The 20,880-nt window shown below is 44.2% G+C and overlaps 1 protein-coding gene across 1 annotated transcript in view; it reads left to right on the top strand.

Moving 5' to 3' along the window:
• LOC146817971 (chitin synthase chs-2-like) overlaps positions 1–20,880 on the top strand; it is a 504,051-nt gene that overhangs the window by 371,143 nt on the left and 112,028 nt on the right. The window contains exon 13 of the mRNA XM_085609725.1: positions 9,958–10,351. Within this exon, the coding sequence (XP_085465851.1) occupies positions 9,958–10,351 (394 nt within the window). The remainder of the gene's footprint in view (positions 1–9,957; positions 10,352–20,880) is intronic.

Raw genomic sequence — 20,880 nt, 5'->3', positions numbered from 1 at the left:
TCAAAGCACTTAGGGGGTGCCTTCCATGAGGGAACCATATCTTTTTTTGTGCAAGTGGAGATTGGCAGGTCTGACACTTAGAGCTAGTTTGGGGAACTTTAGAGAACTCTCTGTTTTTATGTTTGTCTCCCGCATCCTTCCTCTGGCAGGAAACCTGCCCACCCCTGTGGTGATTGTCACCAGATACCTTCTTATGGTCCCTAGTGCTGAGCCAGTGGTCTGCTTCCTTGGCAAGCTCCCTTGGGGTCAGTAAGCTTGCTATCAATAAGGTATTGGCCTAGATCTGCAAAACAAAGACTGAACATGTGCTCTCACAATCAAATTGTAAAGCTTCAGCCTCTGATAATGCTTCACTTCACATACCTTCACCCAACCATCTAGTGCTTTGCAAAAGCAATCCACTCAATTCACCCAGGACTGCTGTTCCAGTTTACAGCTGTCCCTAAACGTCTACCTGTACTTCTCAGGGGTGTGGCCAGACTTTCTGACAAGGGTGTCCTTCATGGGGATACCTCACTATGTCCCCCTTATCTAGGGCCAGTGGGGTGTTCCTCCCCTCACTAGGGACGTGCTTCCAGAGTCTAGCCTCTCAATCCTCCTCAAGGACCCTATGGATCTGCAAAGCCACCTCATACTCTTCAAACCACTTGTTGATGTCATCCCCAACAACAAAGTAAGGCACCAGACCTTTGGGAATAAGGACCCTGTTGTCTCCAGGGGACACGGCAGATATGCTGTCATCAAGATTGGTGGACTCTGCTTGCCTAGTCCTTATGTCCAGCTCTCGGATGTTCCTCACGTGAGCCATCCTTCCTTCTTCTACTTCCATGGCCATCCTGATTTTGACTATGTGCAATCTGAACTCCCATCTGCCTTGCTGTCTGCCAGCTCCTCATGTAAATCTAAAAAGGACATGACAAAGTTTTTAGATACACTGTAATCTGCCCTTTGGGCTGTCAAGGACCTATCCCAAGGTGACTTACATGTATTAAAAAGGAAGGTTTGCGCCTGGCAAAAGGTTCATTTTGCCAGGTCGAAATCGCAGTTGAAACTGAGCACACAGGCTGCAGTGGAAGGCTTGAGACATGTTTAAACTGCTACTTAAGTGGGTGGCAAAGTGCTGCAGACCCACTAGTAGCATTTAATTTACATGCCCTGGCACAGGTAACATGTCCTTAACAGGGACTTACAAGTAAATCAAATATGCCAATTGGGTAGCCAGTCTGACCATGTTTAAGGAGAAAGCACAAGCACTTCAGCGCTCGTTAGCAGTGGTAAAGTGTGCAGAGTACTAAAGTGAGCAAAAACAAAGTTTGCACAAGAGGATGGTTAAATTCAAAAGGTTAGGGGACAACTATGACAAGGATGCCAAGTCTAACACTCACTATTAAAAATACCATATCATGAGTCAATAAAACTTGACTGACTCCAAAAATGGCATTCGTACATAAGAAATACCTATTTTTTGGTCGCATAAAACTCTGATTTACAGAGTATTTGTGACCACAAAATAGGTTAGTACATCTGGTCCTATATATTTTATTTCTCCGATCTCCATCCTTCAAGCAGGCTCCTGCTCTCTCTTTCTCCTGACAATTTCCTGGCTTCGAGGACTATGTGTTATGTTTGTACTGTGGTTACCATTCTGTCCGTTTTGTTCCTATGAAAGACAATATCATGTCTGTATAGTTATATGCTTTAAGTAGTATATATAGGTGAAAAAATAAATAAAAGAAATGAATAAATAAATAGAAAAAACATGTACATTAAATATAATTATTACCATTGAAACTGTCATTGATGATGTCGTACCTGATATGATCAACAAAGCCATTAGTATTGCTACTGATGATGCTGTGTTGGATTAAAGCGCTGTTGACGCCACTTGTGATGTCAGGTGAAGGAAACGCATATATAATGTTATATGCGGAATGATGAACCGCACAAACGGTTGGACGTGTGTAGCTATCTGTGTGGGTCCCTTCTTACACTCTGAGTGATTAAGTGAATCTAATGACTAGGTCACCAGTGTACATGTCTCTTTTAGGAGGGTGAATTTGAATAGGGTGTATTCTCCTCTTGACCCCCTTAGGTGGTAGTGAGGTACACAGCTTAGTTGGAGTGATATGGCTAATGGGGGTCCCATAGCAATGGGAGGGTTATATGATGGTCAGCATGGTCAGGGCTCAGATGCCACTAGGCATGGTATGAGTGAGTTATTTGCTATGTAGATGGATAGGCGAGTCAGAAAGCAGTGTTCCTTGAAAAAGAGTCAGTCAGGAGAGTCTGAGTGAGACGGAGTGGGAGGGATGCTTCTAACGAGGTGGGTGTTCTGCACCCTGCTGGGCCATGAAAAGGACCTCAAGAGGGGAGAGGAGTTGGCCTAACGGCTAGGGCGCTCGACCTCGGACCTGGGGGAACTGGGTTCGAGTCTCGGTAACGACCTTAAACATCCTATGATTCTGGGCAAATCACGTAATCTCCCCGTGCCTAACAATAAAAATGAATGTGTGTGTTCATGTAACGTAACTGGTGCTATGTAAAGCGCTCTGATACCTGATTGGATTCGGGTCAAGTTTGCGCTATATAAAACTCTGCAAAAAAAGGACCTGAGGAGTTGGAGAGACAGCGCTGCCGAAACCTGAGCTACCTACAGGTGAGCCCTTGAAGTGGCCTGATCCCCTTCGTCGGCTACAGATTGACTCTGGACCTTGGAGGTAATGGAAAGTTGCGGACCCAGTTTGAGCACCTGAAAGAGGCTGGACGTGCAGGACCTCATTTCTGTCACAAACTGTGTGTGTGCCTGTCATTACTATACTATTTGTTGAGAGTGGAACTGTCCTCCTACCTGAAGGCACACCAGAACCCCCTTTGAAGTTATAGAGGCAGGAGTTTATCGTATGGCCTAGTCGCCTTAGCTGCTGGAAGTGGGGTACCGGGTTTGAGTCCGGGCTTTATCTAGCAATTCTAACCAATTCATGCCTAAAAAAATATAAAAAGAATGATGCTGACTTTCTGCAATGTAACCTAGTGCTCGTGTACAGCTGTCTAATGCCCTTGGGCCAAGTTCGCACTACAGAAAATCGCAAAAAAGTAAATATCAAAACAAAATACAGAAAATAGAGTTCTTGTAAATAAAATGTGTTTTTCATCGTTTGTTAGAAATGCCATGCACTAAAAGTTGTGTCCATTATTATTGTTTCTGCTGGTATCTTTTTATATTCTAATATTGCTGATTGGCGAGGCTGTATTTTCCATTGTAAATATGCTAATTATTTAAACACTAATTTTGATGCAAATGAATTCTTTTGGGTTTTGAATGTATTCATTTTTCAAAAAAAGTTTCAGTCACACATGGTATATAATTGCATTTTATTGTTTATTCCTAAAAATATGATAAATAAAATGTTCATTTTTTTGGGTGTTGCCAGTTGGGTGTTCTGCTTATTCACTTAACTCGTGTTGGCTGCTTGTTGTTCTCAAGAGAATTATGGCTTTTGGATTGGGATTGAATGGATTTGAAAATGATGTAATACATTGGTCTTCTTCAAGTTACTATAGACCCTGGTGATGTTTATACGTTACCAGCCTATTCAGGTGTTTGTCTCTAATCAATGGTTAACTCTCTACGGCAGGACCGCAGTAGTGAAAAATGATTTCACAAAATATTTCTATTTAATGATTTCTGGCTTAACCTTTTTAGGTCTCGCCTGACCCAGCGCATGTGCTGGTCTGGCGAGACTTATTGAGAGGGCTCCAAAAAGTGCTACCAGGCCAGCCTAGAGCTACAGTGCATGTGCGCGATTACTTTCACTTTCGCGGCCGCATGGCCAATAGGTCTCGCTTTTGGGACCTTATAAGTATTTAGTTATGCAACTGTTGCATGGCTAAACACTTATAAGGTCCCAAAGGCGAGGCCTATTGGCTATGCCAATGCTTGTTTCTTCTGTATTGTATTCTATTGTATTTGGGGCACAGATGAATAGCATGCTACACCATGTAAGGGGTGTGGTTGGAAGGATGTTGTTTTTGTTTTAATCCTATGTAGGAAGTGTTTCCATGTCATGCGAGGGCAGTGTGTTGGATAATGTAGTGTAAGAGACAGACACACTTTTTTTTAAATGGTTTTCAGTATGCTGTTAGCTTTGAATATCTCAGCAGATAACTTTATGGTATTTCATAGGATATATTCTGCTTAGCTACTTAAAGCACTGGGTAAGCGAATGTGATCAAGACTGGTGAGTCAAAACGCACTGTTGTTCCTTCTGCCTGAATTAAATTACTAGTAAACCCACTTTTGTCGGACAAAAAGGATGTTGGATGTGTCTTATGGGAGCCGGACCCACCAAGCGATGCCCCCGCTATTTGCTGGGCATTTGCTCTGGACTATCAGTGAAAGGTGAAAGAACAAAACTATATATTGCCACGGCTAACCATGGGTCAGCCCTTTTGCTTACCGGCATAATTAAAGCTGTTGAGTTTGCTGATAGAGTTGTTTGCAGTTAGTGAGTTCTAAGCTGAAGATTGCGTTTGAGGGCGTGACTGTTTTCTAGGTTCTGCTGACTGGATGCAGGTGATGCCGTTATCTAGGAAATAGCCAGGTTTTCAACTGTCTTTTAAAGTGGATATGCTAATAGGTGCCTCTAATGCTGTCTGGTATTGAATTCCGGAGCTTGTCAGCTTGTACTGCGAAAGCCATGACTCCTAGGGTAAGGTCATACGATAGTAAGTTGTACAAGCCTGGAGTGCAGTGTTCTGTTTGGTTTGTATTTGCTTGAATGTAAATTGTAAGTATAGCAGTCCTTTTTATTGGGAGGTGCTGTGGAACTATGCAGAGTGTCTTGAACATTGCCCTTTTAGTTATAGGTCACGAGTGAAGGGAATGCAGGACTGGGGACATGCCCTGTCTTGGGTGACAGTGGAGAAGAAGCCTTGCAGCAGCATTTTTGATGAGTTGTAGTTTGGTTACAATGAACGCGGGTGCGCCAAGGTATAAGCTATTGGCATAGTCAGGCTTGGAGATTACGGGTGTGTGTATAGCTTGCAGTTTGTATTGGTATGCAAGGTTTGGTGCAAACACTAGAGTGTGCCGTTAAGTATGTTTTTGACAAATATATCATGTGGAGCAAGATGGTGATAACTGCAAATACATTCAGATGCCACTGCCAGTGTTTAACACTAAAAAATCAGAACACACCCATCATAAAAGTGTTTATGTGTTCGGGCCATTTAGGTAAATGTCTAAATGCCTTTTGAATAGTGATATACATTAAGAAAACCCTCAAGAATTCAATTAACACATATTTGTTGCCAGTGTTACCAAGTTGGGCAACAATAGTGCTCTGCTACGTCAAGGAAACCCATTGAGGTAATGAGCTTGTGGATTCACTCTGCAAAACTTTAGGTTTCCTCTAGAATGGAAAGGCAATGGCTCCCCTCATCTTCTAGATTATGGTAGATGTTGGGTTGTGGGATAATGTGAGGATTTGTGGATTTAAGGGTTTGAGAGCCATTAACCATGGCAGCTTTAGCCCTCAGCATCCCTAGATTGACCCATTTGAGCTCTCTTCGCTATTCCTGTACAAATGTGACTACTTCACATATGCTCCTCAAAAGACAAAGTTCAGCATGTTACCCACTCAACAACAGAGTTGCACACATCATGTATCTCCCACCTGGAACATACCGATGTCAAGGGTGTGCACTCACCAAAAACAACATTGTTGTTACCTTATTACACTTATTAAGCTGTAACTTCCAATTGGGAACAATTAACCAGTTCATGTTTGGTGTCTTTGCAATGGTAAGAAAGAATCCCCTTTTATGGTGAAGTCGGATATTAACTAGACTAAATCTGCAGGGACAGAAGGCACCACGACCTCAAACCCAGCACCTAGTCTCTGCCATTTGTGAGTCCCACTCTGCCAAGTGGTGCCACACCAGTCCTGGGCCCTTAGAAGTGGGCCTGAAGATGCTCTGCCAGCCCATCTGTGGATCCAGCAGAACTAATGCATTTCCTCTGCTGCATGGCACAATCCCAAGCAGAACCAATGCATTACCTCCACTGCAAGGTTTCGCTGAGCAGAACTCTGCATCGATCCCAAAGCCCGCATTGAAACCTCCGCTGTGTGAAGCTTCCCTGACAAAGGCCCTCACATCACAAGCCCCCGTCAATGGGATCCACGATGACAATGCAGGTTCTCGCATCACAGCTTCACAGCTGCTCAGAACCAATGCTTCAACTCAGCTGCACGCGCATCCCTGGTGCGTGACCCCACAATACTCCAGAGCCAGGACTTAAGGTACTATTGTTCAGTGGATCTAGCTGAGTCCCTGTAGCCAGCCCACACTCCCTTCCGGTCAGGTGACCTTGTGAATTTTTTTGGGGCCGGCGTGACCAGATATCCACAGTTGATACGTTGTGCTTTTTGGTGCCATTTTCACTAAAATCTTTAAACCCGCATAGCTCTGTTTCTACTGATTGAATTTTTGTTATTTTAGTCTTGTTTTATTTATTAAATATTAATCTAGTCTTCTACATGTGGTGTGGGATCCTTTTGTGGTGTGTTATCACTGTGTTACTGTTTGAAATGTTGCATAAAATCTTTACACATTGCCTCTAAATTAAGCCTCCCTGCTCTGTGCTAAACTACCAGATGGTTTAGCACCAGTTAAATATGGGGTTTGCTTGTGACTTCACCCTGATAAGGATTGTGGTTTCTGCTTGAGTAGGGTCCTAACCCCCTCAACCAGCAACTCAATTACTTACAGTTGGCTGAACATATATGCAGATATGCGAATTGTGCAGTTATTTCTAGGTACATAATTTCTCTCCTTAATACGGCATCATTCCCTTAAAGCCCTAACACGTTTTAATGCTCAGATATGCCAAAATACTAATTTGCTGCATTTTCTAACATTACAACCACCTTGGAAAATATCTTATGTTGGGAGCAAAGGCACATTAAAGGGTGCATATATTGTCATAGTTAGCTTCCTCGCTTGTACAGCAAGTTGGGAACTCTGGTGTCCTAGAGATGTGATCAAGAGGTTATAACAGATTTATGGAGGGGGCCTATAACATAGTGACTCACTGACCACTACCCATTGTCTTTCTACTAATAGTGCCACCACCAATTATTCTCTGAGTCATCTCAAACTCATCTCTGCTTTTTGTTGGGGGGGCTCTCTAAATATAAAGAGAAGACTGAATACTCTTTGAAGGACTAGAGAGACCTTCAAAGTGGTTAAGGAGCTCCTCAAAATCCCTGAGCCACCAGTTACCCATGACAATCCCGCTAAGAAGTGTAGGGAACTCGCGGACTACTTCCATCTTAAAATTGAGAATATTCTTTCTCTGCTACCTCGGGCACCACAGAGCATTGACTCAGTGAGCCAAAGAAGAGGAGCACACGTTCTACTCGACTCTTTTGACCTGATATCAGAGCCGGAAGTGATAAAGGAACTTAGCTCCATGAAGAGCGGCTCGCCAGAAGACCCTGCTCCAATGAGGTTCCTGAAACAAGTGGCTTCCGTCATCGCGGCCCCGATCATGAACCTCATCAATCTGTCCCTCACTCAAGGGGTGGTACCATCGGGTTGGAAAAGAGCTGTTGTGAAGGCTCTCCTGAAAAAGCCCAGTCTGGATTCCTCGGACCTGGCTAATTTCAGGCCCATTTCTCTGCTGCCGGGACTTGGTAAGATCGCAGAAAGGCTGGTCAATTATCAACTTTCCAGCTTTCTGGAGTCCAACGGGCTGCTACGAGAAACTCAAACCGGCTTTCGACCGGGTCATGGCACCGACACCGCCCTCTTGGCAGTTGTTGATGAAGCTAGAAGCATTCTGGATTCGGGTGGGTCAGTGGCAGTGATCCTCCTGGACCGTAGTGCAGCATTCGACACTGTTAACCACCAAGTGTTGATCCAACGGCTGTCTAACGTGGGAGTGAGTGGTGTTGCGTTGCAGTGGCTTCGTTCTTTTCTCACTGGCCGGACTTATCAGGTCTGGCAGGGCAGCGCGCGGTCTTTACCAGTCCCCCTCCAGTGTGGGGTGCTACAGGGCTCCTCTCTGAGTCCCACATTATTTAATGTGTACATGGCCCCCCTGGAGGATGTGGTGTCACCTTTTGGGATAAAAATCGTCAGCTACGCCGATGATACTCAGTTGGTGGTGGCTCTCTCCCAATTGGTGAAGAGCCCGGATGTACTGCATCAATGCATGTCCCAGGTATATACCTGGATGTGCGAATCAGCGTTGAAACTTAACGGCTCAAAAACTGAAATGATGCTGCTAGGGCATAAGGCCCCCCCACTCCCTATGTCCAGCTGGCCTAGCTGTCTGGGGGTCCTCCCCTGTCCTAAACAGGAGATTAAGAGCTTGGGAGTCTGGCTCGAGCAGGATCTCTCTTTTAAGACTCAGGCCAAGAAAATGGCAGGGATCTGCTTCGGGCTCCTTCGCTCTGCTTGCAAAGTCCTGCCCCTTCTTCCCCCCACCTCAAGGAAGTTACTTATTCAGGGGTTGATTATATCTAGGCTAGATTACTGCAATGCGATCTTCCTTGGCGCCCCGGAGGCTACGCTGAGGAAGCTCCAACAAGTGCAAAATGCTGCGGCTAGGTTATTGACCAATGCGCCTAGGAGACAGTCGGCTAGACCAGCCTTGAAGACTTTGCATTGGCTCCCTGTGCGGGAGAGGGTCAAGTTCAAGTCCCTCTGCATAGCACACAAAATTCTGCAGGGTAATGGCCCCCCTATTTTATCAAAGCTGGTGGTGCCCTATAAAGCCTCCAGAAACTTGCGCTCTGACCAGAAATCCCTCCTCAAGGTCCCTAGGGTGTATAAGGCCCGTACGGGCGGCAGAAGATTTGCAGTGCACATTGCCACCCTATGGAACGCGCTCCCGTTGGAGTTGCGTTTAGAAACTGGCACCCTTCGCTTCCGGAAGCTGTTGAAAACTTACTTGTTTCCTCTTTGATGTGCTTTTTGTCCGTGGCCAGGGTATGGCTGATCAAGCGCTGGGATGCCCGAGGGTAACTACGCGCTATACAAGACCGCCTACAATACAATACAATACAAACAGGGGTGAAGATAGAGAATGAAATCTGTGAGGAGCCCCATGGCTGATCTTTGTGCATTACACATACATTTTCAACCATATTTACTCTAGATGCATGCTGGCCAAAAGGACTGGGATGTTCTCATATAATTTATCCGATTCAGAAAGGTGAAAGGCTTAAAAATGCCTAGGTCCAGGTAGGCAATGTTCTTGGAAAGAAATGTATGTTTCTTAAATATTTCTGGGGCAGCTCAAGAAATGCTAATTCGTTAGTAGCATTTGTGTTCTTGGGATCCTTCCTGAAAAGACAGTGAGGTAGTCTGGAGGTCTATATATAGCACATAATAGACCACGGGTGGGTGCACATAACTTAACATACGTGCATATTTGGAAACCCATTACACAAGGAGGCTGAAAAATTATAAAAGCGGCAAAAACCTTGAAGTACTTAATAACATATCAATTTGCTATCCACTCCTTAGATTTTAGGTTGATTGATTTGTTCCTAACTTGCCTGTGGTCATATTGTGGTCTGATACCCCCTAAGGAGCATTCTTTAAGTATTGTACCCACATATTTTTAAGGATACCGTACTATTTGAAATAAATGTTATTTTTAAGTTTGTTTTAATTGCTGTGTATAATTCTGCGCACTTCGGTTGATACAGGCGAAGGCTTCTGAAATAAACTTGAAACATGTTGAGAAAAATTGTGGAACTGTATTAAGCAAGCAGCAATTACTAATTTGTTCTGGTGCAGGTGCTAATCTAGGGGTAACACAAATAACTTTAAGTGATAATGGGCTAACATCAATAGCTTGGATTTGCAATAAATAAATAAAATAGATATGTGTTTGTTAGTGTCGATATCCTCACACTTTGCTCTTTCTTGTTATTTTTGTAGGTGACATGGTACAGGAGGGAACTTTCATGACTCCCACTGGATTGTTTCTCATTTTCATGAGTCTTTTGTACATAGTAACAGCAATGCTGCACCCAAAGGAGTTCCATCTGCTGATCTATGGGCTGCTGTACATTATCTGTGTTCCCAGTGGCTACCTTCTTCTGACGATCTACTCAATGGTTAACTTACATGTGGTCTCCTGGGGCACACGAGAGACATCTACACCAAAAGAAGAGAAGAAAGAAAAGTCCAAGGCCCATGCACGGTACCGGAAAAAATGGCGATGCTTCTGCTGGGACATTGAGATGCAGGTTCACAAAAACAACAATGAACTGATGCCCAGGATAAAGGAATCACTTACGTCTCGATTAGAAGAAACTTCACCTCAGAAAAGGTAAAAAAAGGATAGTGTTGTATGTGAGACATCCATTGTATGGACCCCTCCATTTGTTGGATTATTATCCCCTCTGGCTTAACTGATTATTAACCTACAATTGAATTAATGTCTTTTATGAAATTAACAAGAAAATATGACCTGCAATAGAATTTAATAGTTAAATAGTAAGGCAGTAGCATTTCATCATTGACTTGATGCTTCCAGTAGGTCGAGGGTTTGGTCCTTTGCTTTATTTTTCTTTGACACTGTTTTTCAATCTTTGTCTTTCTTCTTCTTTTCCCCTTTTGGGTTTTTCAGTCTGTTCCTCTGGGTTAAAGTCTGATAAACAAAATAAGTGCTGGTCCCCACAAATAAATGCGGGTGTGCCCCACCAGCTCAACTTAAGAACTGATCTAGTGTTGCATAACAGACATGTAGTAGTTCATAATCCTCCTACAGGAAAGGCACATCATGTAGCCCACTTGAATAACAAAGGGAGCTATGGGTGGCTAGAACAGAGAAGGCATGGTAGAGTGGAGTCTGGAGTAAAAGCCAGTTGGTCTATAATAAGGGTGTTGTAAGAGAGCACAACGCGCCAGAAATAGCTGCGCAAAATACAAAATACTAATTTAAAATTAGAACTGGTTAAAAACAAAGGCAGCAGCACCAAACTATGCGTTAGCGTTAGGTACACTGGACTCACTCAAGTATCTAGTTTTCAGAAATGTCTGGAGTTTATAGTTGTGCCTGGGCCCTAACACAGCCCAGGCCCAATTATCACCTGTACCCACTCCACCAGAATGATTGACATTCAACGAAAAAATATAGATGTTTCCACATTGCAATTTGGGAACTTTCCTGTCACGGGCAATAGACCCACTCATACAAGTTATTATTGGGAGACGTGTGTAAATGGTTAGTGGTATGACATTACCTGTGGAGTTTCATTACATCTTTGATTTCTAAATGTAAGTCACTGTGCACTAAAGACCACATTTTGTTAAATTTATATAGTTTTCAGAAATGTATAGCTTTCCAAGTCCATCTATGTTTTCATGGCTATTACCCCCCACGAAGTACAAGTGGATAGAAACCACAAAATTAGAAAATATTGTAACCACTTAGAAAATTGGAAATACGGTGCCGGAAAAATGATTTTTTTCACAGCTGTGTCTGCTTCTGAAAGCTGGATAGAGTGTGGTCTATATTTAATTGATGCCAATTTTTTTTTAAACTCACCCTTTCCTAATGACACTATTCGTCATTTGCTCATTGCTCTCCAGGGGAAAAGAATGATTCTAGACACTTTGGAAACTTTTAGAATCCCCAACATGTCATAAAAAAAGGATTAGGTACTACCTGCTCTGAGGGCACCAGGTGGCATCTGACAGTTGTCATGCTGACTCCAGTATCTCTCAAAGCCTCCACCCTTTGGCCATTGATAGTGACCCACTGCCTGCATTTCCTAGTGTTACTGGGCATGCAAGTTGTCTGAACCATCTCTGTCACCCAGGGACAGTGGGGTAACCTCTATGTTATCTCCCACACTTTCTGGGGCAATGTCCTCCATGAGTGCTACACTAACCACCCCCTAGTATCTGCCCACCAGTAGGTTGCTGTGCCCACTTGGAATTCTGGGCCTACCCCTTGTAGTGCCAAATCCATTGGCAATCAAAGCACTTAGGGGGTGCCTTCCATGAGGGAACCATATCTTTTTTTGTGCAAGTGGAGATTGGCAGGTCTGACACTTAGAGCTAGTTTGGGGAACTTTAGAGAACTCTCTGTTTTTATGTTTGTCTCCCGCATCCTTCCTCTGGCAGGAAACCTGCCCACCCCTGTGGTGATTGTCACCAGATACCTTCTTATGGTCCCTAGTGCTGAGCCAGTGGTCTGCTTCCTTGGCAAGCTCCCTTGGGGTCAGTAAGCTTGCTATCAATAAGGTATTGGCCTAGATCTGCAAAACAAAGACTGAACATGTGCTCTCACAATCAAATTGTAAAGCTTCAGCCTCTGATAATGCTTCACTTCACATACCTTCACCCAACCATCTAGTGCTTTGCAAAAGCAATCCACTCAATTCACCCAGGACTGCTGTTCCAGTTTACAGCTGTCCCTAAACGTCTACCTGTACTTCTCAGGGGTGTGGCCAGACTTTCTGACAAGGGTGTCCTTCATGGGGATACCTCACTATGTCCCCCTTATCTAGGGCCAGTGGGGTGTTCCTCCCCTCACTAGGGACGTGCTTCCAGAGTCTAGCCTCTCAATCCTCCTCAAGGACCCTATGGATCTGCAAAGCCACCTCATACTCTTCAAACCACTTGTTGATGTCATCCCCAACAACAAAGTAAGGCACCAGACCTTTGGGAATAAGGACCCTGTTGTCTCCAGGGGACACGGCAGATATGCTGTCATCAAGATTGGTGGACTCTGCTTGCCTAGTCCTTATGTCCAGCTCTCGGATGTTCCTCACGTGAGCCATCCTTCCTTCTTCTACTTCCATGGCCATCCTGATTTTGACTATGTGCAATCTGAACTCCCATCTGCCTTGCTGTCTGCCAGCTCCTCATGTAAATCTAAAAAGGACATGACAAAGTTTTTAGATACACTGTAATCTGCCCTTTGGGCTGTCAAGGACCTATCCCAAGGTGACTTACATGTATTAAAAAGGAAGGTTTGCGCCTGGCAAAAGGTTCATTTTGCCAGGTCGAAATCGCAGTTGAAACTGAGCACACAGGCTGCAGTGGAAGGCTTGAGACATGTTTAAACTGCTACTTAAGTGGGTGGCAAAGTGCTGCAGACCCACTAGTAGCATTTAATTTACATGCCCTGGCACAGGTAACATGTCCTTAACAGGGACTTACAAGTAAATCAAATATGCCAATTGGGTAGCCAGTCTGACCATGTTTAAGGAGAAAGCACAAGCACTTCAGCGCTCGTTAGCAGTGGTAAAGTGTGCAGAGTACTAAAGTGAGCAAAAACAAAGTTTGCACAAGAGGATGGTTAAATTCAAAAGGTTAGGGGACAACTATGACAAGGATGCCAAGTCTAACACTCACTATTAAAAATACCATATCATGAGTCAATAAAACTTGACTGACTCCAAAAATGGCATTCGTACATAAGAAATACCTATTTTTTGGTCGCATAAAACTCTGATTTACAGAGTATTTGTGACCACAAAATAGGTTAGTACATCTGGTCCTATATATTTTATTTCTCCGATCTCCATCCTTCAAGCAGGCTCCTGCTCTCTCTTTCTCCTGACAATTTCCTGGCTTCGAGGACTATGTGTTATGTTTGTACTGTGGTTACCATTCTGTCCGTTTTGTTCCTATGAAAGACAATATCATGTCTGTATAGTTATATGCTTTAAGTAGTATATATAGGTGAAAAAATAAATAAAAGAAATGAATAAATAAATAGAAAAAACATGTACATTAAATATAATTATTACCATTGAAACTGTCATTGATGATGTCGTACCTGATATGATCAACAAAGCCATTAGTATTGCTACTGATGATGCTGTGTTGGATTAAAGCGCTGTTGACGCCACTTGTGATGTCAGGTGAAGGAAACGCATATATAATGTTATATGCGGAATGATGAACCGCACAAACGGTTGGACGTGTGTAGCTATCTGTGTGGGTCCCTTCTTACACTCTGAGTGATTAAGTGAATCTAATGACTAGGTCACCAGTGTACATGTCTCTTTTAGGAGGGTGAATTTGAATAGGGTGTATTCTCCTCTTGACCCCCTTAGGTGGTAGTGAGGTACACAGCTTAGTTGGAGTGATATGGCTAATGGGGGTCCCATAGCAATGGGAGGGTTATATGATGGTCAGCATGGTCAGGGCTCAGATGCCACTAGGCATGGTATGAGTGAGTTATTTGCTATGTAGATGGATAGGCGAGTCAGAAAGCAGTGTTCCTTGAAAAAGAGTCAGTCAGGAGAGTCTGAGTGAGACGGAGTGGGAGGGATGCTTCTAACGAGGTGGGTGTTCTGCACCCTGCTGGGCCATGAAAAGGACCTCAAGAGGGGAGAGGAGTTGGCCTAACGGCTAGGGCGCTCGACCTCGGACCTGGGGGAACTGGGTTCGAGTCTCGGTAACGACCTTAAACATCCTATGATTCTGGGCAAATCACGTAATCTCCCCGTGCCTAACAATAAAAATGAATGTGTGTGTTCATGTAACGTAACTGGTGCTATGTAAAGCGCTCTGATACCTGATTGGATTCGGGTCAAGTTTGCGCTATATAAAACTCTGCAAAAAAAGGACCTGAGGAGTTGGAGAGACAGCGCTGCCGAAACCTGAGCTACCTACAGGTGAGCCCTTGAAGTGGCCTGATCCCCTTCGTCGGCTACAGATTGACTCTGGACCTTGGAGGTAATGGAAAGTTGCGGACCCAGTTTGAGCACCTGAAAGAGGCTGGACGTGCAGGACCTCATTTCTGTCACAAACTGTGTGTGTGCCTGTCATTACTATACTATTTGTTGAGAGTGGAACTGTCCTCCTACCTGAAGGCACACCAGAACCCCCTTTGAAGTTATAGAGGCAGGAGTTTCTCGTATGGCCTAGTCGCCTTAGCTGCTGGAAGTGGGGTACCGGGTTTGAGTCCGGGCTTTATCTAGCAATTCTAACCAATTCATGCCTAAAAAAATATAAAAAGAATGATGCTGACTTTCTGCAATGTAACCTAGTGCTCGTGTACAGCTGTCTAATGCCCTTGGGCCAAGTTCGCACTACAGAAAATCGCAAAAAAGTAAATATCAAAACAAAATACAGAAAATAGAGTTCTTGTAAATAAAATGTGTTTTTCATCGTTTGTTAGAAATGCCATGCACTAAAAGTTGTGTCCATTATTATTGTTTCTGCTGGTATCTTTTTATATTCTAATATTGCTGATTGGCGAGGCTGTATTTTCCATTGTAAATATGCTAATTATTTAAACACTAATTTTGATGCAAATGAATTCTTTTGGGTTTTGAATGTATTCATTTTTCAAAAAAAGTTTCAGTCACACATGGTATATAATTGCATTTTATTGTTTATTCCTAAAAATATGATAAATAAAATGTTCATTTTTTTGGGTGTTGCCAGTTGGGTGTTCTGCTTATTCACTTAACTCGTGTTGGCTGCTTGTTGTTCTCAAGAGAATTATGGCTTTTGGATTGGGATTGAATGGATTTGAAAATGATGTAATACATTGGTCTTCTTCAAGTTACTATAGACCCTGGTGATGTTTATACGTTACCAGCCTATTCAGGTGTTTGTCTCTAATCAATGGTTAACTCTCTACGGCAGGACCGCAGTAGTGAAAAATGATTTCACAAAATATTTCTATTTAATGATTTCTGGCTTAACCTTTTTAGGTCTCGCCTGACCCAGCGCATGTGCTGGTCTGGCGAGACTTATTGAGAGGGCTCCAAAAAGTGCTACCAGGCCAGCCTAGAGCTACAGTGCATGTGCGCGATTACTTTCACTTTCGCGGCCGCATGGCCAATAGGTCTCGCTTTTGGGACCTTATAAGTATTTAGTTATGCAACTGTTGCATGGCTAAACACTTATAAGGTCCCAAAGGCGAGGCCTATTGGCTATGCCAATGCTTGTTTCTTCTGTATTGTATTCTATTGTATTTGGGGCACAGATGAATAGCATGCTACACCATGTAAGGGGTGTGGTTGGAAGGATGTTGTTTTTGTTTTAATCCTATGTAGGAAGTGTTTCCATGTCATGCGAGGGCAGTGTGTTGGATAATGTAGTGTAAGAGACAGACACACTTTTTTTTAAATGGTTTTCAGTATGCTGTTAGCTTTGAATATCTCAGCAGATAACTTTATGGTATTTCATAGGATATATTCTGCTTAGCTACTTAAAGCACTGGGTAAGCGAATGTGATCAAGACTGGTGAGTCAAAACGCACTGTTGTTCCTTCTGCCTGAATTAAATTACTAGTAAACCCACTTTTGTCGGACAAAAAGGATGTTGGATGTGTCTTATGGGAGCCGGACCCACCAAGCGATGCCCCCGCTATTTGCTGGGCATTTGCTCTGGACTATCAGTGAAAGGTGAAAGAACAAAACTATATATTGCCACGGCTAACCATGGGTCAGCCCTTTTGCTTACCGGCATAATTAAAGCTGTTGAGTTTGCTGATAGAGTTGTTTGCAGTTAGTGAGTTCTAAGCTGAAGATTGCGTTTGAGGGCGTGACTGTTTTCTAGGTTCTGCTGACTGGATGCAGGTGATGCCGTTATCTAGGAAATAGCCAGGTTTTCAACTGTCTTTTAAAGTGGATATGCTAATAGGTGCCTCTAATGCTGTCTGGTATTGAATTCCGGAGCTTGTCAGCTTGTACTGCGAAAGCCATGACTCCTAGGGTAAGGTCATACGATAGTAAGTTGTACAAGCCTGGAGTGCAGTGTTCTGTTTGGTTTGTATTTGCTTGAATGTAAATTGTAAGTATAGCAGTCCTTTTTATTGGGAGGTGCTGTGGAACTATGCAGAGTGTCTTGAACATTGCCCTTTTAGTTATAGGTCACGAGTGAAGGGAATGCAGGACTGGGGACATGCCCTGTCTTGGGTGACAGTGGAGAAGAAGCCTTGCAGCAGCATTTTTGATGAGTTGTAGTTTGGTTACAATGAACGCGGGTGCGCCAAGGTATAAGCTATTGGCATAGTCAGGCTTGGAGATTACGGGTGTGTGTATAGCTTGCAGTTTGTATTGGTATGCAAGGTTTGGTGCAAACACTAGAGTGTGCCGTTAAGTATGTTTTTGACAAATATATCATGTGGAGCAAGATGGTGATAACTGCAAATACATTCAGATGCCACTGCCAGTGTTTAACACTAAAAAATCAGAACACACCCATCATAAAAGTGTTTATGTGTTCGGGCCATTTAGGTAAATGTCTAAATGCCTTTTGAATAGTGATATACATTAAGAAAACCCTCAAGAATTCAATTAACACATATTTGTTGCCAGTGTTACCAAGTTGGGCAACAATAGTGCTCTGCTACGTCAAGGAAACCCATTGAGGTAATGAGCTTGTGGATTCACTCTGCAAAACTTTAGGTTTCCTCTAGAATGGAAAGGCAATGGCTCCCCTCATCTTCTAGATTATGGTAGATGTTGGGTTGTGGGATAATGTGAGGATTTGTGGATTTAAGGGTTTGAGAGCCATTAACCATGGCAGCTTTAGCCCTCAGCATCCCTAGATTGACCCATTTGAGCTCTCTTCGCTATTCCTGTACAAATGTGACTACTTCACATATGCTCCTCAAAAGACAAAGTTCAGCATGTTACCCACTCAACAACAGAGTTGCACACATCATGTATCTCCCACCTGGAACATACCGATGTCAAGGGTGTGCACTCACCAAAAACAACATTGTTGTTACCTTATTACACTTATTAAGCTGTAACTTCCAATTGGGAACAATTAACCAGTTCATGTTTGGTGTCTTTGCAATGGTAAGAAAGAATCCCCTTTTATGGTGAAGTCGGATATTAACTAGACTAAATCTGCAGGGACAGAAGGCACCACGACCTCAAACCCAGCACCTAGTCTCTGCCATTTGTGAGTCCCACTCTGCCAAGTGGTGCCACACCAGTCCTGGGCCCTTAGAAGTGGGCCTGAAGATGCTCTGCCAGCCCATCTGTGGATCCAGCAGAACTAATGCATTTCCTCTGCTGCATGGCACAATCCCAAGCAGAACCAATGCATTACCTCCACTGCAAGGTTTCGCTGAGCAGAACTCTGCATCGATCCCAAAGCCCGCATTGAAACCTCCGCTGTGTGAAGCTTCCCTGACAAAGGCCCTCACATCACAAGCCCCCGTCAATGGGATCCACGATGACAATGCAGGTTCTCGCATCACAGCTTCACAGCTGCTCAGAACCAATGCTTCAACTCAGCTGCACGCGCATCCCTGGTGCGTGACCCCACAATACTCCAGAGCCAGGACTTAAGGTACTATTGTTCAGTGGATCTAGCTGAGTCCCTGTAGCCAGCCCACACTCCCTTCCGGTCAGGTGACCTTGTGAATTTTTTTGGGGCCGGCGTGACCAGATATCCACAGTTGATACGTTGTGCTTTTTGGTGCCATTTTCACTAAAATCTTTAAACCCGCATAGCTCTGTTTCTACTGATTGAATTTTTGTTATTTTAGTCTTGTTTTATTTATTAAATATTAATCTAGTCTTCTACATGTGGTGTGGGATCCTTTTGTGGTGTGTTATCACTGTGTTACTGTTTGAAATGTTGCATAAAATCTTTACACATTGCCTCTAAATTAAGCCTCCCTGCTCTGTGCTAAACTACCAGATGGTTTAGCACCAGTTAAATATGGGGTTTGCTTGTGACTTCACCCTGATAAGGATTGTGGTTTCTGCTTGAGTAGGGTCCTAACCCCCTCAACCAGCAACTCAATTACTTACAGTTGGCTGAACATATATGCAGATATGCGAATTGTGCAGTTATTTCTAGGTACATAATTTCTCTCCTTAATACGGCATCATTCCCTTAAAGCCCTAACACGTTTTAATGCTCAGATATGCCAAAATACTAATTTGCTGCATTTTCTAACATTACAACCACCTTGGAAAATATCTTATGTTGGGAGCAAAGGCACATTAAAGGGTGCATATATTGTCATAGTTAGCTTCCTCGCTTGTACAGCAAGTTGGGAACTCTGGTGTCCTAGAGATGTGATCAAGAGGTTATAACAGATTTATGGAGGGGGCCTATAACATAGTGACTCACTGACCACTACCCATTGTCTTTCTACTAATAGTGCCACCACCAATTATTCTCTGAGTCATCTCAAACTCATCTCTGCTTTTTGTTGGGGGGGCTCTCTAAATATAAAGAGAAGACTGAATACTCTTTGAAGGACTAGAGAGACCTTCAAAGTGGTTAAGGAGCTCCTCAAAATCCCTGAGCCACCAGTTACCCATGACAATCCCGCTAAGAAGTGTAGGGAACTCGCGGACTACTTCCATCTTAAAATTGAGAATATTCTTTCTCTGCTACCTCGGGCACCACAGAGCATTGACTCAGTGAGCCAAAGAAGAGGAGCACACGTTCTACTCGACTCTTTTGACCTGATATCAGAGCCGGAAGTGATAAAGGAACTTAGCTCCATGAAGAGCGGCTCGCCAGAAGACCCTGCTCCAATGAGGTTCCTGAAACAAGTGGCTTCCGTCATCGCGGCCCCGATCATGAACCTCATCAATCTGTCCCTCACTCAAGGGGTGGTACCATCGGGTTGGAAAAGAGCTGTTGTGAAGGCTCTCCTGAAAAAGCCCAGTCTGGATTCCTCGGACCTGGCTAATTTCAGGCCCATTTCTCTGCTGCCGGGACTTGGTAAGATCGCAGAAAGGCTGGTCAATTATCAACTTTCCAGCTTTCTGGAGTCCAACGGGCTGCTACGAGAAACTCAAACCGGCTTTCGACCGGGTCATGGCACCGACACCGCCCTCTTGGCAGTTGTTGATGAAGCTAGAAGCATTCTGGATTCGGGTGGGTCAGTGGCAGTGATCCTCCTGGACCGTAGTGCAGCATTCGACACTGTTAACCACCAAGTGTTGATCCAACGGCTGTCTAACGTGGGAGTGAGTGGTGTTGCGTTGCAGTGGCTTCGTTCTTTTCTCACTGGCCGGACTTATCAGGTCTGGCAGGGCAGCGCGCGGTCTTTACCAGTCCCCCTCCAGTGTGGGGTGCTACAGGGCTCCTCTCTGAGTCCCACATTATTTAATGTGTACATGGCCCCCCTGGAGGATGTGGTGTCACCTTTTGGGATAAAAATCGTCAGCTACGCCGATGATACTCAGTTGGTGGTGGCTCTCTCCCAATTGGTGAAGAGCCCGGATGTACTGCATCAATGCATGTCCCAGGTATATACCTGGATGTGCGAATCAGCGTTGAAACTTAACGGCTCAAAAACTGAAATGATGCTGCTAGGGCATAAGGCCCCCCCACTCCCTATGTCCAGCTGGCCTAGCTGTCTGGGGGTCCTCCCCTGTCCTAAACAGGAGATTAAGAGCTTGGGAGTCTGGCTCGAGCAGGATCTCTCTTTTAAGACTCAGGCCAAGAAAATGGCAGGGATCTGCTTCGGGCTCCTTCGCTCTGCTTGCAAAGTCCTGCCCCTTCTTCCCCCCACCTCAAGGAAGTTACTTATTCAGGGGTTGATTATATCTAGGCTAGATTACTGCAATGCGATCTTCCTTGGCGCCCCGGAGGCTACGCTGAGGAAGCTCCAACAAGTGCAAAATGCTGCGGCTAGGTTATTGACCAATGCGCCTAGGAGACAGTCGGCTAGACCAGCCTTGAAGACTTTGCATTGGCTCCCTGTGCGGGAGAGGGTCAAGTTCAAGTCCCTCTGCATAGCACACAAAATTCTGCAGGGTAATGGCCCCCCTATTTTATCAAAGCTGGTGGTGCCCTATAAAGCCTCCAGAAACTTGCGCTCTGACCAGAAATCCCTCCTCAAGGTCCCTAGGGTGTATAAGGCCCGTACGGGCGGCAGAAGATTTGCAGTGCACA

The sequence above is a fragment of the Triturus cristatus genome, chromosome 6 (genome assembly GCF_964204655.1).
Source record: "Triturus cristatus chromosome 6, aTriCri1.1, whole genome shotgun sequence".
In the NCBI taxonomy this organism is placed as follows: domain Eukaryota; kingdom Metazoa; phylum Chordata; class Amphibia; order Caudata; family Salamandridae; genus Triturus; species Triturus cristatus.
This window is presented reverse-complemented; position numbering and strand designations above follow the sequence as displayed.